Raw genomic sequence first — 18,687 nt, forward strand, 5'->3', positions numbered from 1 at the left:
GTGTGTGTGTGTGTGTGTGTGTGTGTGTGTGTGTGTGTGTGTGTGTGGTGAGGAACTCTTCAACGTCATTTTGTGTGTGTGTTCATGCGAATTTCGGTCAAAGTTGAGTGTGTGCATGTGGAATATGTCGTTGCTCATTGGTACGGTGGTGAATGGTGAATTTTGTGTGCAGTCTGTCAATTGACACTGAGAGCCCCCCGAGCTGAGTAGCGCCTCAGGAGAGAGAGAGAGAGAGAGAGAGAGAGAGAGAGAGAGAGAGAGAGAGAGAGAGAGACAGGATTAAGGAAAGAGAGTGGGTAAGGGAGGGTGAGAAAGAGAGGAAGAGTGGTGGAAACAAAGTTAAAAGAAACAAAGATCAAAGAAGTGGAATCCTAGATGCAGTGGAAACACACAAAAAAGGCAAAAATATGCTAGAGAGTGAGACAGACAGATTTCTTGTGGTGCAGACTACAGTGTAAACGTATTTTCTCCATCTGGCTTGCAACCGTGATCAGACTCTAAATCTGTTTCCTGCCACATTTGTCAAGCAGATAACTACGACATGTGCAACGCCAGCATGTACAACACTACTGCGGATAATCACTGTACAGAATATATGAATAAAAGTGCTGCTTTTAAATCTGCCAACAACGTCTGACTCCGTCGAGGACTCTGTTTATTCTAAAACACACAGACATTACGCGTCGGCAGCATGAAGTATTTGTATCTTCAGGGAAATTGTTGATAATAATAAAAAAGATAAAACAACGGCAGCCCTCCCTGGAGGGTTTACCATATAGAGAGCTAGTTAGTGTGAAGTGGAACTATATTTCGGGTGCTCAAAACTCTATATTCGAAGGATTTGATTCCTGATTGTTCAACAGTGTTGTTTTAAAGCTCAAATCACAATCAGTTTTTCAGACACCAGGTCAAGAAAGATGTGTGTGTGTGTTTGTGTGTGTGTGTGTGTGTGTGTGTGTTTTATACACTGATTTAGAGGAAATTACAAAACAGTTGTGTTAGTAATAATATATTATAATTATTATTAATATATAGTTAATAATATATATTAAAAAAAAGAAGGAAAACATCACTTCGTTGCAAAATTCACATACTTTCACCAATAAAAAAATGAATTAGATTCCTTTAATGGCACATGCTCATCATTTTATGAGGATATTATACTTTGACACAGAAAAAACACATCATATAAACAAACAGCTGAGTAAGTAATATCTGTCAGTATCTATATATTGGTCCTTGGTTTTGTTTTATAAACTTCCCAGCTTTCAGTAACAGCTTATTTTCATACACGTATCCAAATGTTCGTCCCCGTTTAGCACACAATGCCCTTGTGTGCAAAAGCCAGCTCCATGAAGGAATGGAATAACTTGACTGGTCAGAGCTCTGACCTCCACCCCATTCAACACCTTTGGGATGAACCTGAACAGCGGCTGTGAACCAGACCTGCTCACCAAACCTCAGTGTTGGACTTCACTGATGCTCTAGAGAGGCTGAAGGTTCAATATCTATAGTGGAAAGACGGAAACCACAAACAAGCCTCAACGGTTTTATCCAACAAGAAGTAAATACATTAAAGCCAGCTGAGTGATTCATGTCTTTAACTGAGTATCTTCGAGAAAGTAGAGAAAGTCAATGGACCATTACCAAATCATTTATAGCCTCAGTCCAGCTTTCACCCTCACTGTAGGAAAGCAGACAGAGGACGTGAAATGATCTCTGCTGAGGCAGACAAAGTTTTACTTTTGGGAAACCTCATCCTATGAGCTGAGAGCTGCACTTCTATTTAACTGAATCTTGACTTCTGAATCCCTCTAAAGTCCTCTGAGACCTGCGGCCGACATCACTGTATCAGAGCAGGCTCAGTTTTGAAGCTAGCGTTAATATATTGGTATGACTTTATCTCCCCTTTACAGATATGCAAACTTTATGGACTAATCCCATGATGTTTTGGTCATAATGTGTGTTATGTTCGTCTAACATGGTGTATTTGAATATTTCTAAACTTAACAGTTTTGGAATTGCATGAATTGTGTATAACTAGAAAGCTCCTTTTGGGGACAAAAGTGTCTGGATTATGTTTGATCTCTGTTAAAATCTCTGTTAAAATAGCCGGTATACAGTATGGCACCTTACTAACTTTTGAATGGTTATTGTATATAAAATGTAATTTAGGGGACTGGGTTGCTTGAGGAGTCAGTTGACCGTGTGAGTTTACCAGGCAAAAGCTATAGATTTGCATCATGGGTAATGTCTGAGTTTTTGGTGCTTGATCCACAATAGGGCCTCTATTGCTTCAATTCTTTATCATGTGTTTTCATAAACGCTTTCTTGCAAGTACTCCACATCTATGGAAGTGCGACAATAAACTCTTTCAACGTTTTCTCTTCTTTCTGTCCTTATTTCTGAAGCGGTTTTGGGAGAGTTGTTCCTCGTCTTCTTCAGAGATCTTTGGGGTCTGGTTGGCAAATGCTGCTGTAAACACTTGTCAAGTCAAACGAGAGTGTGAATGTGATTCTGAGCTGCATAAATAAATTACACCTACAGAGGAATGTGAAAAAAACACGAGGATTATAAAGTCTTTAGCAGGTAATTAGTTGTGTGTGTGTGTGTGTGTGTGTGTGTGTGTGTGTGTGTGTGCGTGTGTGTGTGTGACTTGGGGTCTGCGGACAGTCAATCAGCATGTACCTCCCATCTGGTAGATATTGTACAGGCATTTCCCATCATTCACTCTTTCACGAACACACACATTTTCCTGCATATGTGTGTGCGTGTGTGTGTGTGATAAAAGGAGGAGGTGCCCGGGCCTCCTCCTTTTACTACAGCTACACACACCCTTTCTCTCTCTCTCTTACTCTCTCCCTCTCTTTCTCAGTGCTCAGGGCAGCAGTGGATGGACGCTCAGCTGCACAGAAAGCACCTTCTCTTCTATACTTTGTGGGGATTTTTGCTTTACTGAATCAAGATGAACACCAGCGCCTTCACCACTTACGTGCAGTCCAAGATGGAGGCTGCGAAGGAGATCAAGGACGAGGAGAAGTTGTACAGATACAACGGGGTGTTGTACCCCTGCCTCATGTGCCCAGAGGAGAACTTAAAGGCTCTGGAAGACATCGAGGCCAGAGAGGACGACATCATGCTGGTGGCTTATCCCAAATGTGGTGAGTTTTTTCTCAAAGCTGTTCAGTTGGAGAGTAACAACCATCAGATGGTATTACATTTTTTTTTAAATAAATGATTAATAAAGTTTTAAAGGGGTTACCGAAAAATTTGATCCATCTGTTTCGACCGCTGACCTTTGATCTCCGTTCTGATGGTTGTTTAATGTTAATGATTGTAACTTTATTGATCTATTGAACTATTGATCTTTTACTTTCGTAAATGTAGTGATACCACAGTGCAGAAATACTTTGTTTCAAGTCCTGCATTTTTAAATCTTATTTAAGTAAACGTACAAAAGTAAAAGCATCAACGTATACTTAAAGTAAGTAATACTTTAAAGTAAAGTACTAATTGTGCAGAATGGCTCATTTCAGAATAATACACATTATGATATTGGATTATTATTGTTATTGTTGCATTAATATGTTCATCACTTTATTGTTGCAGCTGGTAAAGATGAAGCTCATTTTAATTTAACAACATCATAATTTATTTGTTAATTATATTTTGTAATAATATAAATTGTCCTAAAGTTATATTAAAAATGTAATGGATTAGAAGTATAAAGTACCAGAAATTGGAAATACTCAAGTAAAGTACAAGTACTTCAAAATTGTAGTTAAGTGCAGTATTTGAGTGAACTATTTTACACCGCTGACTGTTAGTCACGACAGATTTCATCCACAAATGCATAAAACTTCAGTACGAAAGCAGAATTAAAGGTACAGTTCACCCCAAAATACAAAATACATATATTTCCTCTTACTTGTAGTGCTATTTATCCATCTAGATGATTTAGTTGTGAGTTGCCCAGTTCTGGAGATATCAGCCATGAACTATGAACTAGTTCCTACATGAAACTACCCACAACGAGGTCTGTGGATTACCTCGAGTAACCGGGTCATGATTACAGGAAAGAGACGTCGCTGTTGAGTTTTTTCAAATGTATGTTTTTTGGCACTTTGAGACCATAAAGTCCCATTTTATTGAAGAGAAGGCAGACATCTGTGCTGCCATATATGTTAAATTACTTAACAAGCGTATCATAACGTTTAGTTTTGGCTTCTCACGGGACACTTTCATAAAAGTAAGTGTCTAAAAGTCATAACAAGTTTCAAGTCTGTCAGGTTGTGGCACGGACGGAGTTTTGGTGAGTGATTTGACCAAAGGTCAGCAGGATTGTCTGTGGTCACGAGATAAAACGGAGGGGTTTGCCAGATGACTGAGAATAGACTTTCCTCTCATCTGTGATGTTTTTTTGTAAACCACCTTACAGTGGTGGAAGAAGTATTCAGATTCTTTCAGAAGTAGATGCAACAGTGTAAAACACTAAATATATAATGAAAGCCAAAGGAACCACACCTTTTGTGAAACCGTTTGAATGTTATCGGCCGGTTGAACGGGCGTTTGCAGCAGTCATCCCTGCAGGTCATCCCTGCCAGCGTTATGTTTCGAACAGGCCAAACTGCACCTAATACCTGAGGTAATTGTGAATTGACGCAAAATAACTTCAGGTTTAGACAACAAAACTAGTTAGTTAGGTTTAGGAAAAGATCTTGGTTTGGTTTAAAATAAGTATGCTTGTTACGTAATAAACGTAACTTGGCATCAGATGAGTTCACTTCCTGTCACAGACCTGAATCTTTACTACAGGTTTTCTGTAAAATCACTGCACCCGGCCACAAAGTATAGTCCGGCACACGGGGAATTTATGTTTTTACATTTTGGTTTTTGCACAAATAAAAAACAACATATAACATGTTCAATTTACAGGTTTATTAATTTAAGATGAAAATTCAACCATTGAATTTACTGACATCACTTTGCAGGAATTCTGGGTACTGTAGTGCATTAATGTGCACTAATACCTGAGTGAATGTGGTGATGATTTATTGATATTAAAAAGCACCACATAATCTCTTTCTCTTAAAAACACAAAAAGCTCACAGTGCGGTTTTCAGAGGAAGAAAAGCGTGACATTCCTGCTGTCACCGCGGTGCGTTCAAGGAATGTGACATGTTTTTCTTTTTGTTTTTTGTGTTGATTTTTGAGAGGCTTTTTGGACACCAGCTTGCTGGTCCTGCAACGACACGAAGACAGACTTGTTAATCGCCATCGGAGGAATGTTAGATTAGACACACCCGTCCCACATCTCCATGTGTAGGGGCCTGGTTGACTTGGGGCCCGCATGGGGGATAGTAGAGCTTATCTATGGGTGTGTGACAGCCCCATCAGCCCAGCCAATCGGGGCCTCTTTTTAAACGGCTAAATGGCCCCTTTTGATGTTGCAGTGCTACACAGCAGCCTGCCACAGATAATGGCTTCCTGACGTCTCAGTGATATATGGAGGAAGATTGAGGAGGATTAACCTGACCTCCAGATTTACGGCCTGTGGCTGTTTATAGGCCTGTAACATTTGTTTCACTGATGTTTCTACTTTGTTTCTCTGTGGGTGTCGCACTACATGGCATTACAGCTGGTTTTCTCATCCCCGTCTGTCTCCTAAAAATAATAAATTATAATTCACTCCAGGAAGTAGTCAGGTGTCATTTGCAAGGGCGCTCAAATTGAATTACTAAGACATTATAAATCTCTATTTTAAGCCTTTTTTAGCTTTACCCATTTTTAAAGTGAATCTACCAAAATTACTTTTTTATTTTTTATTCATGTTAATATTCAACTCTTTGAGCACCATAAACCAAATTCCATTAATTTGCAATTTATTGGAGCATGAAGGCAGGAATCTCAAAATATTGATATCTCAAAATTTGGACGAAGAAAAACTAAAATGAAGGTTGAGGAATTTTTGCTCTAAAAGTATTTTGCTTTGCGTGTCTGTCAGATTGATGAAACATTTTCAACAGTGTGTATAGGCTTACTGGCACTGCACAGGTAAAACTGGAGAAATAATTAGTTTTTTGCACAGCGACATAAACATAAAGAAGTTTAAATGTGCCTAAAAAAAACCTGTACAGTAAAACTTCGTGGAGTGGTCCTCCTGCTACAAATGGTGCAAGGGAATGCTGCAATTCCCAGAGAAGGCTGGTAATAAGCCAGTCTTTAAATTACCCGTACTGGTGTTTCCCCTCCTGTTAACTGTGATCCATAGTCATTATGTAACAGCAGGATCTGTCAGAGGAAGCAATAAATGTGGAGACTAACACGCCGGCTCGCTGCCAAAGTGAAAGAAGAGAAGAAGAAGTGAAACAGATGAAAGAATTGACCTGCACTCCACTGAAGTAGCTGCAAAGTTAAATTGTTTTTAGGACGTGTGACGGGATCACATATTCAGCACATTTTGTACACTATTGTTACAATTTTTTTTTAACAATTGCTGAAACACGATTGTGAAACCACTACACACAATTCACACAATTACACACACAAGTGGCAAAACAACTCTAAAACAGTAACTCACCTGTGGCCTTTTTTATAATGCTTGCATCCTGATTGATGAGTTAACAATCAAGCAATAAGGTGTTTGGCCAGGTGGCACGTGTATCAGCCAATTGGTCCAACGGTGTTCCGCGTGCTGCAAAAAGTATCACGTTGAATTGCAAACTGGGTGCAAGGCAGAAAATGTGTTTAGAATTTTGGAGACTTGAGCTGAGGTTTTGGTCTCTGACTGTCAATCTAAAACATTGTGCTCTATGTGTGTGTGTGTAGGTTTTAACTGGATGGTGGGTGTGGTAAGGAAGATTATCACAGAGGCCACAGGGATGAAGATAGAATCAAGGATGCCGCCACTGATCGAGTTTTTTGGACCGGATGTCATAAAGGTACTTTTTTTTTTTCATGCCACTCTCACCGCTTTACTTACTTTAATAACTTTTACACATAAAACACAAGTATACAAATACAGCTGAAACCAACATTAGTTCATTAACAGAAAGTGGAAACCATTTTGATGGTTGAAGTCACTTTTCATATAGAAACATTTCATGCTGCTTTTCCTTGTTGGGATGTTAATAATTGTAATGTTGAGGTTTTGACTTTGACAAAAAAACATCTATATATCCAAATCAATAGTGTGTTGGTTGGATGTTGTAGTCCATTGTTCTTAACTCTTATTTCTCTTTTGGAAGAGACTCAAACAGAAACCTGTCACGGGAGTTCACGGTTAGGACCCAATAGCAAGACCACAAGAGACAGAAGTTGATATAACAGGTTTTATTTAGCCAGAATAAAGACAGGAAGGTGTGGAGCCCGTGGTCCGACACCGGAGGGCAGGCAGATCAACGGTGTGAGTCCCGTGGCTCGACACCAGAGGGTAGGCAGAGCGGCGGTGTGTAGTCCGTTAACACAACGGAGGGCACGGGGATTCCCGGACCGGCAGACACCGGCGGCAGGTGCTCGAGGCAGAAGATGATACCGGGTGAAAGACGGTACGAACTGACGACACAGGTCTGGAGGACCAGGGTTCAAATACTGCCCAGATCTCATTAGTAGGATCTGGGTCTGGTGTGTCAGCCCGCAGGAGGTGATTAGCTGAAGTGGCTGCAGCTGTGTGGCCATGGGAGGTATCTGGTCTGACAGGGATCCTGACAAAACCAAACCTCATTAAGTAAACTGGTGTTGAGGAAGTCCGTCTGTCGGTGCTGAAAAGTCAAACAGAGTGCAGCGTCTCTGTACTATTGTAGTAATGTGAGACAGATGTGTGATCAGAAAACACTAAGGAAATTAAACAGAAATGCAGACATGCTTTGTGTTTAGAACGATTCTTGGAAACCTCACCGCTGGGTGTGTTTCAACTGTTCAGGAACACATGGTGTGTGTGTGTGTGTGTGTGTGTGGGTGTGTGTGTGTGTAGGTGTGTTCATGTCTCATCAATCATGTGTCGAATTCTGAGAAACAACATGGCAGAGAGACATTAAATGATTCGTTTCAACCAACGGGAGAATATGTATATTCTCTTTCTTAGCGAGAGTTAGATGAGAAGGTTGATGCACTCTCATATTTGTTGCAATGCTTTTTTCTCTCAAGAATAAACACCATTATTCCTTGACTCAGTAGTTTTAGTTTCTCAGACTAAACCAAACATCAAAGTAATTTTTGGCACAGTCTTATTTGATGGAACTGACAAATGATAAGAACTCACATTCTAGTGGTAACATGTAATGGCTAATGCTGAATAGCAGCATATACTTGTATATTGTAAAAGGTAAAGTTGACTCCCCCTTTATCTTCGGTCCGGCTCTCCCCTCAGGCCCTGGGTGAGACTCCCTCCCCGAGGTTTCTGGGGACCCACATGCACCCCGACAACATCCCTGCCTCCTTCCATACAAAGAAAAGTAAAGTAAGTTTCAAAACATCTGCAGCAACATTTTCCAACTGATTCTCCTCTTGTCATCAACTGTGAAAGTACATCAAAGTATAAAACGTCCTTCACTGACTCAAATGGAAGACAAAGCTGGTGTGGCTTTTAAAATGAAAATGAAAAGTGAATTCTTCATCATGTTATCCTTGTAATAAAATATATATATATGTGGAATTCAAATCTATTTAGTTTCTGTTCTTTCCATATTTTTTTCTGTCCCTTTGTTTCTTAAATTATTTTGTAGAACACCAGTTCGATGCACCGACATGTTTTTTTTTAATTCATTGTGCGATGTGTTGTGCAGATGCTGGTGATCTTCAGGAACCCTAAAGACACTCTGGTGTCGTTCTATCACTTCTCCAACAACAACCCGGTCCTCCCATCCGTGGAGTCCTGGGAATCCTTCTACTCCCACTTCATGAGTGGAGACGGTGAGAAAAAAAAGCAAGATTGGTGACTTTTATATAGTTATTCTTTTAATTTACCTCGGAGCCATCGGGTCAGATTCCGCGCAAAATCAGATGAAATCGTGCAGACTCCAGCGGGGCCTTCAGACCTGCAGTCGGAGTTCAGGCAGGAGGTGGAGAGCAGACTCCATAATACACAGAAATACCACCTTTTGCTTTGCACGTATACTTTCACAGCCTGATTTTATGATACTGTAGTTCCGCTGTGTTTATGGGCAAATAAACACCGTGCAAAGCTGACTAAGCAGGGTCACTGTGGACGTGTTGGATTCAATGGAATCCAAGTAAGGCTAAAGAGCCTCTAATACTCAGTGAGTTCACGACATCAAGACACTCATAAAACTTCTCACGCCTTCATGGGGCAAAGGAGGGCAGTTTCTCAGTACATAAACTGACGTTTATGACGTTTTGAAATCCTTTCATGAAGTAAAAGTAATATAATTAACAAACTATTCAATTACAGCTAAAAGGTAAAATGCCTGCATTAAATAGTTTACTTAAATAAAATAAGTACCAGAGAATGCACCTTGGGATTTGTTACATATACAACAAACATTTGTTGTGCAGCTACTTTGTCAGATGAACAGCAGAAGAGCAACTAGCTCTAGAGCGCTAACTGTTTACAGTGCAGCCATACATTGTGTTTTCTCGGACTGCTGCACCCCTGACTAACCCTTTGAATGGAAGTTTGCCAGTTTCTGGCTGGCTTTTTACTTTTGACTGACAAAATCACCCTAAAAGAACTTACGACACTTCTGCCAGACATCAAATACATTTTTGGAACCCTATTTGATAAAATAACTTTTTGCCATGCATCTATTCTTTTTGGTGAGATGTGATCAGTGATGAAATTCAGAACCATAGTAGCAAATATATCCCTCTGCAAGTAAAAGTCTTGCCTTCAGTATAGTATTAGCTATAAAAATGTACGAAGTCGAAAAAGGAAAAGTACTTATTAAAAACAATGTGTAGTATTATTGGTTTATGGGGTCATGAAAGTCACATTCAACTGATCCAAACAACTAAATGTACTTTGATGGTGGTGTGTGTGTGTGTAGTTCCCTGGGGGTCATACTTTGATCACGCTCTGGCCTGGGAGAAGAGGATGGACGACCCCAACGTTATGATCGTCACCTATGAAGAGCTAAAACAGGTGGAGCACACAAGGACTTAGAGAGTGGTAGCTTTCAAAGAATGTATAAGAGTAATGATGTTATTGTTTTCACATGTTAATTTAATGTACATGAAAAACAATCACTGTATAAGTGTCTGTCTGTAACGGATCTGGTTCTGGTTCCTGTCCTGCAGGACCTGAGCGAGGGCGTCCGTCAGATCAACACCTTCTTTGGCTTCAGCCTGACGGAGGCTCAGGTGCAGCAGATTGCAGAGGGGAGCACCTTCAGCGCCATGAAGAAGAGCTCCACCAACTCCCACGGTACTCTGGGAAACGTCATCTTCAGAAAAGGTGCCTCACCACAACAAAATATTTTTTGGGATTGTGTTTTTACTGAAATGATTAGCCTACCTATTTTATCTATTGAAGGCATTTGTTTTAAAACTAAACTGCAAAGTGCATATTTACTGCACATACCTGCTACATAGTGCATAGATCTCCAGCTCTGCTCATATTGACCAACACATCCAGCTAAAAACTGTCACTTATTTAACAAATCTATCATTTTGTAAACATTTTCCATATAATTTAGAACATGAAGAGTTAATTTGCAAAAGAAAAAAAGCTATTCTTGAAATGAATAAACCCACACCAGTTTAAAGTATTCAGAAAGAAGAGCATGACTTTGGAAAATGAATATAAAAACAGAGATACAAATTATTCATTTTTATTTTGAAGCTTTGAGAAGAAATGTACGGGGGAATCCAGAGGGTTTTAAACGGCCTCATATTTGTGTACCTGAGCAGGTGAGGTCGGTGACTGGAAGAACCACTTCACTCCAGAACAGAGCCAAGAGATGGACGACGCCTTCAAGAAACACCTGGCAGGAACCAGGCTGGGAGCCAAACTCAACTACCAACGGCACTGTCAGTAGGAAGCGAGAGAAGAAGAAAAGAAGGGGAAAGAGGGAGGGAAAGTATGTAGAAGAAAAGCTTGGGGGACTTTTCTGCCCTGAGCTGAGACAGACCTCAGACAGACCTCCCTCTCGAGCACTGCACAGATGCTTCTTCACCTGGTCGCTAGAGGAGGTTCTTTGGAGGCAGTTCAGGGCCAAAAGTACCTTTATCACAGGCTCAGAGAAAGAAGGAATAAAATTAAGAAAGGGAGGGAGCAAAAAGAAACAAGTGTTTGTCTTATTAACTGCAACCTGTGAACTACAGAAAACATTATAAGAATAGTTTCACATTTTTGGAGATCAAGACCAAGAAATACAGATTAAACAAATGAGACATAAAAATGTAAACACATAGCAGTTGAATTATCTTTATACTGGCAGTTACCTGAACTCAGGTTTATGGAAACACTCACAGTCTTTATTCTGGTTGTGAAACTGTGGCTTTCAAACACTACTGTGATGAGATTATCGGGTATTATAAATGTGCACAATCACTGTTTCTGCTGTATGTTACATGCAGTGCATTCAACTGTACATGATCAAAGTAATGAAATGAAAATAAAACTCTTTTCCAGATCACTTATTTGTATGACTCCATCTCAATATCTTATGACTATGCCACATTATTAATTAACAAGGAAGTAACAATCACACCTACTTCATGTGTTTTATTCTGAAAGGGCCAACCGGATGTGGTGTTATTGATCCGTTGATAACTTAACATTGGTCCACTGTGTGGCTCGTGAATGAATGACATCATGCGGGCTTATGTCGGTCTCCATCTGCGACATGACACCTTCAGACACTAACGGTTAGACGTTTATTTAAAAATCTACCGTTGCACGTGCAACAGCGGCACATTAACGGGTTTTCCGTTTCAATGATTCTTGCGATTGTTTCCTGTTAGCCAGCAAGCTAACGTTAGCCTCTCAGAGCAAGCAGCCAGGTAGCTAATGCTAACTGCTAATGATGCTAAAGATGGTGTGATGGATTTATTAAATGGACGCTGAAGGTATAACTGTGCCCACAGTGTTGCATGCCGGGAGAATTATGTTGGAACTTGGAATTTGTCCAAACTGCCTTTAAGAAATCTAATGTATACATTTATTTTACCAGCTTAATGACTCTGAAAATGAAATAATCTTGGTTTTACCAAACATAAGGTTTAGTCCCACACGGTACCAGTCTCAGCTGAGGAGACATTGGTACGTCTGTCTCTTTGTAAGGCTTTTATTGTGCCTTTTTATGTAATTTTATTCTATTTAATGTTCTGTCTTATCTGGACCCTGAGTCTGAAATAAAGTTTTGATTAACCCTCAAGTATTTTCCCTTTTCGTTTGGGCCCTCTGCAGCCTACTCAGTGGTGAGATTGAAGAGGTTTAAAACTGATTTATCCAATTTCAATAGTGTTAACGTTGACCCTAGACTGACCCTCTATGTCTATGGTGACGTTAGAGGAATAGCTTAAATAAAGCAACACGCCTTGTTGATGCTGAGCTTCCAGTTTCCACTGAATAACAAAGTTAGTGTCGAAAGGTTTCTGTCAGCTGAGTGAATCCCTCCTAATTTCAGTGACACTTTATGTTTTTACTCTTTTTAATCAGCTCTTGTTTGATTTGTGCTCCTCTAACTTAAATATTGTTTTGGTGATGAACATGAATGGCATATTAACTAACGGTTATCACTGTAACTGTGTTGAAAGTGATACATCTTTGCTTGATGAATGACGAACACGATCATCACTATATTTGGCAATTATATTTCAGTTAATTTTAGATTTAACGTTTCAGAAAAATGTCAGTTCCCAGAGCTCAAGAACATAATGTTTAAATGACTTCTTTGTCAGGACAACAGAGACAAACTCAAAGGTATTCATTCACATTTTCCCTGAGTAATTAGTGTCTTCTCTGTACTCCAGGTGTGGAGTGATGCAGCAGAAGTTGTGTTCCAGAGGTTCTGGTTCCTTCCTCTTGGAGAGGAACGTCCAGCCCTGTGGCAGCACCGCCACCTCCTGCGACCTCCCCTTCCGCTGCCCCCGCTGTGGCGAACAGGAGCGCTTCCGCAGCCTGGCCTCACTCCGCGCCCACCTGGAGTACCGCCACTCGTACCACTCGCCGGACGTGACCGCCGGCGGCTTCAGCATCACCGGCAAACTCCCCGACCCGTTGACGGCGGCAATCCCCTGGCACGACATGAGCCTCCCGACCCGCAGGGGGCAGCAGAGCGCGTGGCGGCCGCCTCACGTCCGCTCCCTCAGTGACAGCAGAGACAGCGGGTACCCCCGCTCCTACAGCTCTGTGAGGAGACGCACCCAGAGTGTCGGGGTGGGGACGCAGGCTGAGGAGGAGGAGGACGACGATGATGATGACGATGACGACGACGAGGAATTTGGGACAGAAGATGAAGACGAGGATGACGACGATGAAAGTGAAGAGAGAGATGGAGGTAGAAACGAGGAGGATATCAAAATGTCCTTAAAAAAATCAGACACATGCCACCATCACCTCAACCACCATCGCCTCCCGTTCCCACTTTCAGCTCCTCATGGCCCCCCAACAGACCTGGACCTGGACCTGGTCGGTGCGTTCAGGTTTACTTTCTTACTATACTTTTTGGAGCAGTTATATTTATGTCAGAAATGTTCGGTGGCTGTTTCAGAGACACTGCAGTTCATCGTGATGAAGCAGGATTTCAAACTATGTGTTGAAATGTTAATGCATGCAATCAGAAGAAGTAGTTCCATCGATGTCAGTGTATTCCGCACATTGTGGATTATTACATATCCACAGAACGTCTCTGTGTGGAAGGCCAATGCCACTGACACCTCAAACGTAGTTCAGGAGGTGGTTCAGAGATCAGTAATCAGCCGCAGTAACTCGTCTCCTTCACTGTCGCCACCAGAGCAGAACTCCTACTCCGGTCTGGAGACGGCAGCGGCCTCGGCCGCAGTGCGCCGACGACTGGCCCGAATCCTGCGGGCGGCCGACAGCACCATGCAGCGCCGGCTGGCCAAGGTGAGCACGGAGCTCGCCCAGACCGACACGGAGCTCCTGTGTGAGCGCGCTCACTCGCAGCACCTGGCCCAGGAGAGGCAGGAAGTGGCCGACAGGGAGAGGTCACTGAGCCGGCAGGTGGACGTGGCCGTGATGGTGATCGCCGCGCTGAGGGAGCAGCTCAACGCCTCGGAGAACGAGCTGGAGCGTCGAGAGAGGTAAACGGAGAATTAGGAGATTACTTACTGCCATGTTTCAGTGGCCTTGTTTTCTCTTTTGCTCACTCGACCAGCCGGAGGTGAAAAGCACATTTACTCAAAGTGCTATACTTGTTATTTCTGTTTCCCAGGGAGGTGATAACCATCCAGAAGTTCCTGGAAGCAGCGGCTCGACAGGAGACGTGCGGGAAAGTTCGAATCCAGCGCTTCATCGAGAATCTGCTGAGACGCATCGCTCTGGCCGAGAGGCTGGTGGAGTATTACCAGGTCAACGGCAGCCCGCAGCAATGCAGCCACTACAAGGTACAACAAGGTGTACTGAAGTACTACACATAAGGATTCCCACGTTATGCTGCTTTACACTTAATATTTGAATGCTCATGAATACTTCTTCCGTTGCTGCAGAGCTCTTTAGTCATGAGCACGAACACTCATTGAATTAATCCTAAATTTAATAGCTAATTTCTGCTTGTGTTTCAGTACCAGCAGCCAACCGATAATGGACCTCACAGAATCACTAAAAGCAGGTTAGTACCTCCACGTTGGCTCGTATGATGTTGTACAACCTGTAACTGGAACATAAGTCACCTGCAATAAACTCATCTCATAATACTGAGCTGAGTTCAAACGTTTTATGGGACAAATTTAGAGTTTTAAATCTATTTTAGGGTCTCTAGGTGGTTTGTTTTATTCTTCTCTCACGTTTTTGAAGTGACCGGCTGAAAGACAAGAAAAAGGGAGTTTAGTCGTTACACTCGGCTGTAAAAAGGCTTATTGCTCAGCAGGATTCATCCTCTAACAGTGCAGAGAATTTGCTGTTGGTCTGAATCAAAGCCAAAAGGTGACAGAGCGGCTGCTAAATCCTTCATGAGGACTTCTTCTTCATCGCTGAACATGTGACACTTAACCTGTCGGTCTGTGCGCTGCTGAAAGTATGAAAGTGTGTCCGTCACCTGTGCATCATGAACACCTGCTTTTTCTTTTACTTAAATTTGATCCAAAAAGTGCTTGTTTTTTGTTGTTGTTGCTGGATTTAAATCCATAATCTCTGTTTTTTGTTATAGCTCCCATTAGCGCTCCCAAATGCAGAATTTCCTCCCATCTTGAAACTGATCGTTGGACTGTATTTATAGACGAGACAGAGCGGCGTAAACATGTTCATCATGTTTTCCTGCACTGTCTTCTGTAGAATTTATGCCTGAATTAGCTCTTCCCATCGCCCACTATTCATGTAACAGTAGTGGACGGAAACATGCATTCATTCACAAAAAAAGTATGTTTTATCTTTATGTAAGTGTTGATTTCTACAATAAATTATTAATAATAGTAATACAGACACCCATTCAGAGCTCTTTTGTAACTTTGTCTTGTTGACATTCCCCACTTCCTGTCTTCATTTGTTCTTTTGTGACGTTTCCAGGTCAGCGGGGGGTCAGCTGTCCTCGTCTGGCCTCCATGACAACAGAAGCCACTCCTCCTCGCAGTTCGGCGGCCGTCCTCTGTTCTCCAAGGCGGGCGGCGGGGAGCGAGACCGCGAGCGGGAGCACCGCGAGCGTCTGGCCCAGTCGTCCCGGCTGTTCTGCCGACCCGAACACAGAGACGACATCTGGAACCACCAGCGGCGCCGATCGGCCGGGTACGAGGCGTAGAACTGTAGAGGATCACCGGGGGAGAGGGGGCGGTCGGCGGGTAAAACCTCATTTCATTATTCCAGCGTGGTAACCTATGGAAAAGTACAGAACGGTCACATTCACATCCAGCTTCTCTGGAGCAGTTGTGTGTAACATCTGGCCAGATTTTTAGTTCAACAGAATGTGAAGAGGTTCCAGTTCAAAGAGGTTTGTGTGTAATGTTGCAGAGGATGAAACGAATAGAACTGATGACAGGTTATGTGACGTTGCACCTTTAAAACAATACACTGAATGTAATTAATTCTGGACTGATGCTCCTAATTAACTAGAAGGGTGCAGACGGGTCTTAATTCTTTATAAACCTTTTCTTGTTTCGGCTAAAATCTCTAACCTGGCGATAATCGTTTTAAAAATATTATTTTGACATTGAACTGTTTAAAAATAGACCTTTAGACTAAATGTAAGGGATTTTTCTGCATACATTGTACAGGATGTTGAAAAATGGGGAAACTTTATTAGCAATAGATATAAGGATTTAAAAAAAACAGAAAAAAAATAGTTTTAAGCATTTTTATTCCAAATGTTTATCGATGTGATTGACAACGATCAGAAAAAACATTTTTCATTTAATACTTTATTTAAGTATAATGTAAACATCATTTAGCATATATTACATTAAATGTACAATTGCTTCTCCTAAATGACAGTTTGTAAAGTAAAAGTATTTTTTTATAAATCATAGAAAATAAGAAATAGGATTACACTTACGAGAGAATACATAAAACATACACATCACAGTAACTATTACTGCGTAACAGGGTAATGCAATAACTATGATTACTGCATGACCACATTGACATCACATTGTATTCAAGTACATAGTACTATATTGTGAAGATATTGTATTCCCAGCACTGTGTTATTGAATATTTTTGTACTTTTCCATAGATTATGATGCTGAAACAGACGTTTGTGAAACGTTACACTGAGGGCTTTTTGAGTGTGGGAAGACTTTCAGTATTCAAACATATAATTAATAACAGTTTCTAGATTTTTTTTGTCTTATTTGTCCGCATAAATCACAGTATTTATTGCAGTATTAATCTCAGTCTTCAGTGACACCTACATTCTGAATCCTGTCCTCTGTATTTTAGAGACATGTCAGGTAAAAATATGCTTTTGTATTCATCTACTGAGTTTTTATTTACTGAATTTTGAAGACGGTGGAATGAGGAGGACCAGTTCTCGGTGTTGTTGCTGACGCGTCCTCACCTCTGGTTGAACCTTTACGTCCCACAACAAAAACAAACTGCCCTTCAGTCCAGTTATCTGATCTCTGTCTGTGCTTTTGAGGCCAAATGAAAGCGCTGAAGCAGCACATGGGGCCGTAGCAAAGGAGCTCCTGCGTCTATAGACAGTTTGGACGATGCAGAAGCTTATGCATTAGATTAAACAGTGTCTTCTAATATAATCTGCGAATGTTCGCATGTCGGCTAGCTCACAACCTACAGCTATAACCTCCAGTCGAGTTACTTCCAAGGCCGTGGAGCATTTCATGCTTCCTCAGCTTGTGTTGTTACAGGTTGGAATCATCCACTGTGTGGGAGCTGGCTCCATGGATCCTGTCACAGTTTAGGCTCTCTGTTGGATTCTGGGATGGTTATCATGCTGAGCTTGTTATCCTAGATGGTGTTTTCTCTTGTAATGTTAAAAGTGGAAACATACAGTTTGAAAATAAGTTGGAAGCTGCCAGTACAACCTTCATACCTACAATACTACGATGCAAGACGAGATCCATGAAGGTCTTTATTTCCATGTCTTCTATAAAACCTGTTTGACTTGTTTTACCTGGGAGCTTTGAGCTTTAGCCTCAGGCGTTCCACATCATATCTTGTACGTCGCCATCAAGACCCCCCATTATTTGGTTTGTAAAGCACAGACAGGAGTTTGATGACACCGGACCTGGGTCAAATAAACTGCATTTCCTTCATGGCTTTTGTTTTGAAAAGGTTTGAAACGGCGAATGGGTGGGGTTCACTGCACAAGGACCAATTCAGATACTGTCTGATAACTTGTACACAGAGAGAAAAGTTAGATATGTTGATTTGTAAATACTTTATTGTGATTTGTTTTTTTCTGGCAGTCGAGGTCCTATGTAGCCAATCGCACCCATCAATGGTCACGCTCGTTTTGTTCAGTAGAACATTCCACCTTTCTTTAAAGGAAACCTTTCTGGGAAGGTTTGCCATCTTTGCCAGAGTCAGAGGCCAAGACGGATATCGGTCTCATCTCTGTGCGTCCACTATGTGTTAGCCTAGCTTAGCACAAAGACTCGAGAGCGCCATCGAAAGTGAAAACAGGTGCTTTTAAAGATGTATGTCTTCAGTAGGAACCAATGGGCTCGGAGCTGAGAACCACAGACAGGAAGTCAGAAAGTATTAAGAAACAAACGTGTTGTTGGTTTCTGTCTTCTTCTGACGTCAGTCTTATTGTTTAATTAGACGAAGTGCAGCATGGCAATAAAACGTTGTTTTTGTCACTTTTCATGGAGCTAGAGTGTTCCAGTCTTTGAGCTGAAGGCTTTAAGGAAACTGCATTTTCTTCTCCTCCAAAACAAGCCATGAACATGCAGGTGCCGTTTGGCCCATGTCTGGAAGACACCACACATAAAACGAATGTACTCGTGAGTTAATGTTTAGCTCTCGCTGAAGAGATGCCGTGTTTTAAGACCTTTTTGTCTCGCCGTCCGGGCTTAAACTCGCTCTCATTCACACAGAAACGGGTGGAGATTCTCCGATCACAAATGAATGACGTCGTATCAACGCTTTCA

General features: G+C 41.6%; 2 protein-coding genes across 2 annotated transcripts; both read left to right on the top strand.

Moving 5' to 3' along the window:
• The first annotated feature begins 2,965 nt into the window (after nucleotides 1-2,965).
• sult6b1 (sulfotransferase family, cytosolic, 6b, member 1) lies at nucleotides 2,966-11,569 on the top strand. Its single transcript, XM_031840633.1, has 7 exons — nucleotides 2,966-3,161; nucleotides 6,829-6,941; nucleotides 8,369-8,458; nucleotides 8,784-8,910; nucleotides 10,005-10,099; nucleotides 10,255-10,411; nucleotides 10,867-11,569. Exons 1-7 carry the CDS (start codon nucleotides 2,966-2,968, stop codon nucleotides 10,992-10,994), a joined length of 906 nt encoding a protein of 301 aa, XP_031696493.1. The 3' UTR covers nucleotides 10,995-11,569.
• Nucleotides 11,570-11,720: 151 nt separating this feature from the next.
• znf365 (zinc finger protein 365) lies at nucleotides 11,721-17,087 on the top strand. The gene is made up of 6 exons (XM_031840622.1): nucleotides 11,721-11,826; nucleotides 12,934-13,595; nucleotides 13,917-14,226; nucleotides 14,358-14,529; nucleotides 14,707-14,753; nucleotides 15,647-17,087. The coding sequence occupies exons 2-6, from the start codon at nucleotides 12,944-12,946 to the stop codon at nucleotides 15,873-15,875; spliced, it is 1,410 nt and encodes a 469-aa protein (XP_031696482.1). The 5' UTR covers nucleotides 11,721-11,826; nucleotides 12,934-12,943; the 3' UTR covers nucleotides 15,876-17,087.
• The last annotated feature ends 1,600 nt before the right edge of the window (nucleotides 17,088-18,687 follow it).

Source organism: Anarrhichthys ocellatus, unplaced genomic scaffold (assembly GCF_004355925.1).
Source record: "Anarrhichthys ocellatus isolate YVR2014 unplaced genomic scaffold, GSC_Weel_1.0 scaffold3, whole genome shotgun sequence".
Lineage (NCBI taxonomy): Eukaryota > Metazoa > Chordata > Actinopteri > Perciformes > Anarhichadidae > Anarrhichthys > Anarrhichthys ocellatus.

Bases quoted from the DNA above. Each gene is read 5' to 3' on its own strand.
- sult6b1 (XM_031840633.1), top strand. From the start codon at position 2,966: ATGAACACCAGCGCCTTCACCACTTACGTGCAGTCCAAGATGGAGGCT. The intron at 10,100-10,254 runs GTGGAGCACACA...CCTGTCCTGCAG, and splicing joins CCTATGAAGAGCTAAAACAG to GACCTGAGCGAGGGCGTCCG. The intron at 10,412-10,866 runs GTGCCTCACCAC...GTACCTGAGCAG, and splicing joins AAACGTCATCTTCAGAAAAG to GTGAGGTCGGTGACTGGAAG.
- znf365 (XM_031840622.1), top strand. From the start codon at position 12,944: ATGCAGCAGAAGTTGTGTTCCAGAGGTTCTGGTTCCTTCCTCTTGGAG. The intron at 14,530-14,706 runs GTACAACAAGGT...CTTGTGTTTCAG, and splicing joins AGCAATGCAGCCACTACAAG to TACCAGCAGCCAACCGATAA. The intron at 14,754-15,646 runs GTTAGTACCTCC...TGACGTTTCCAG, and splicing joins CACAGAATCACTAAAAGCAG to GTCAGCGGGGGGTCAGCTGT.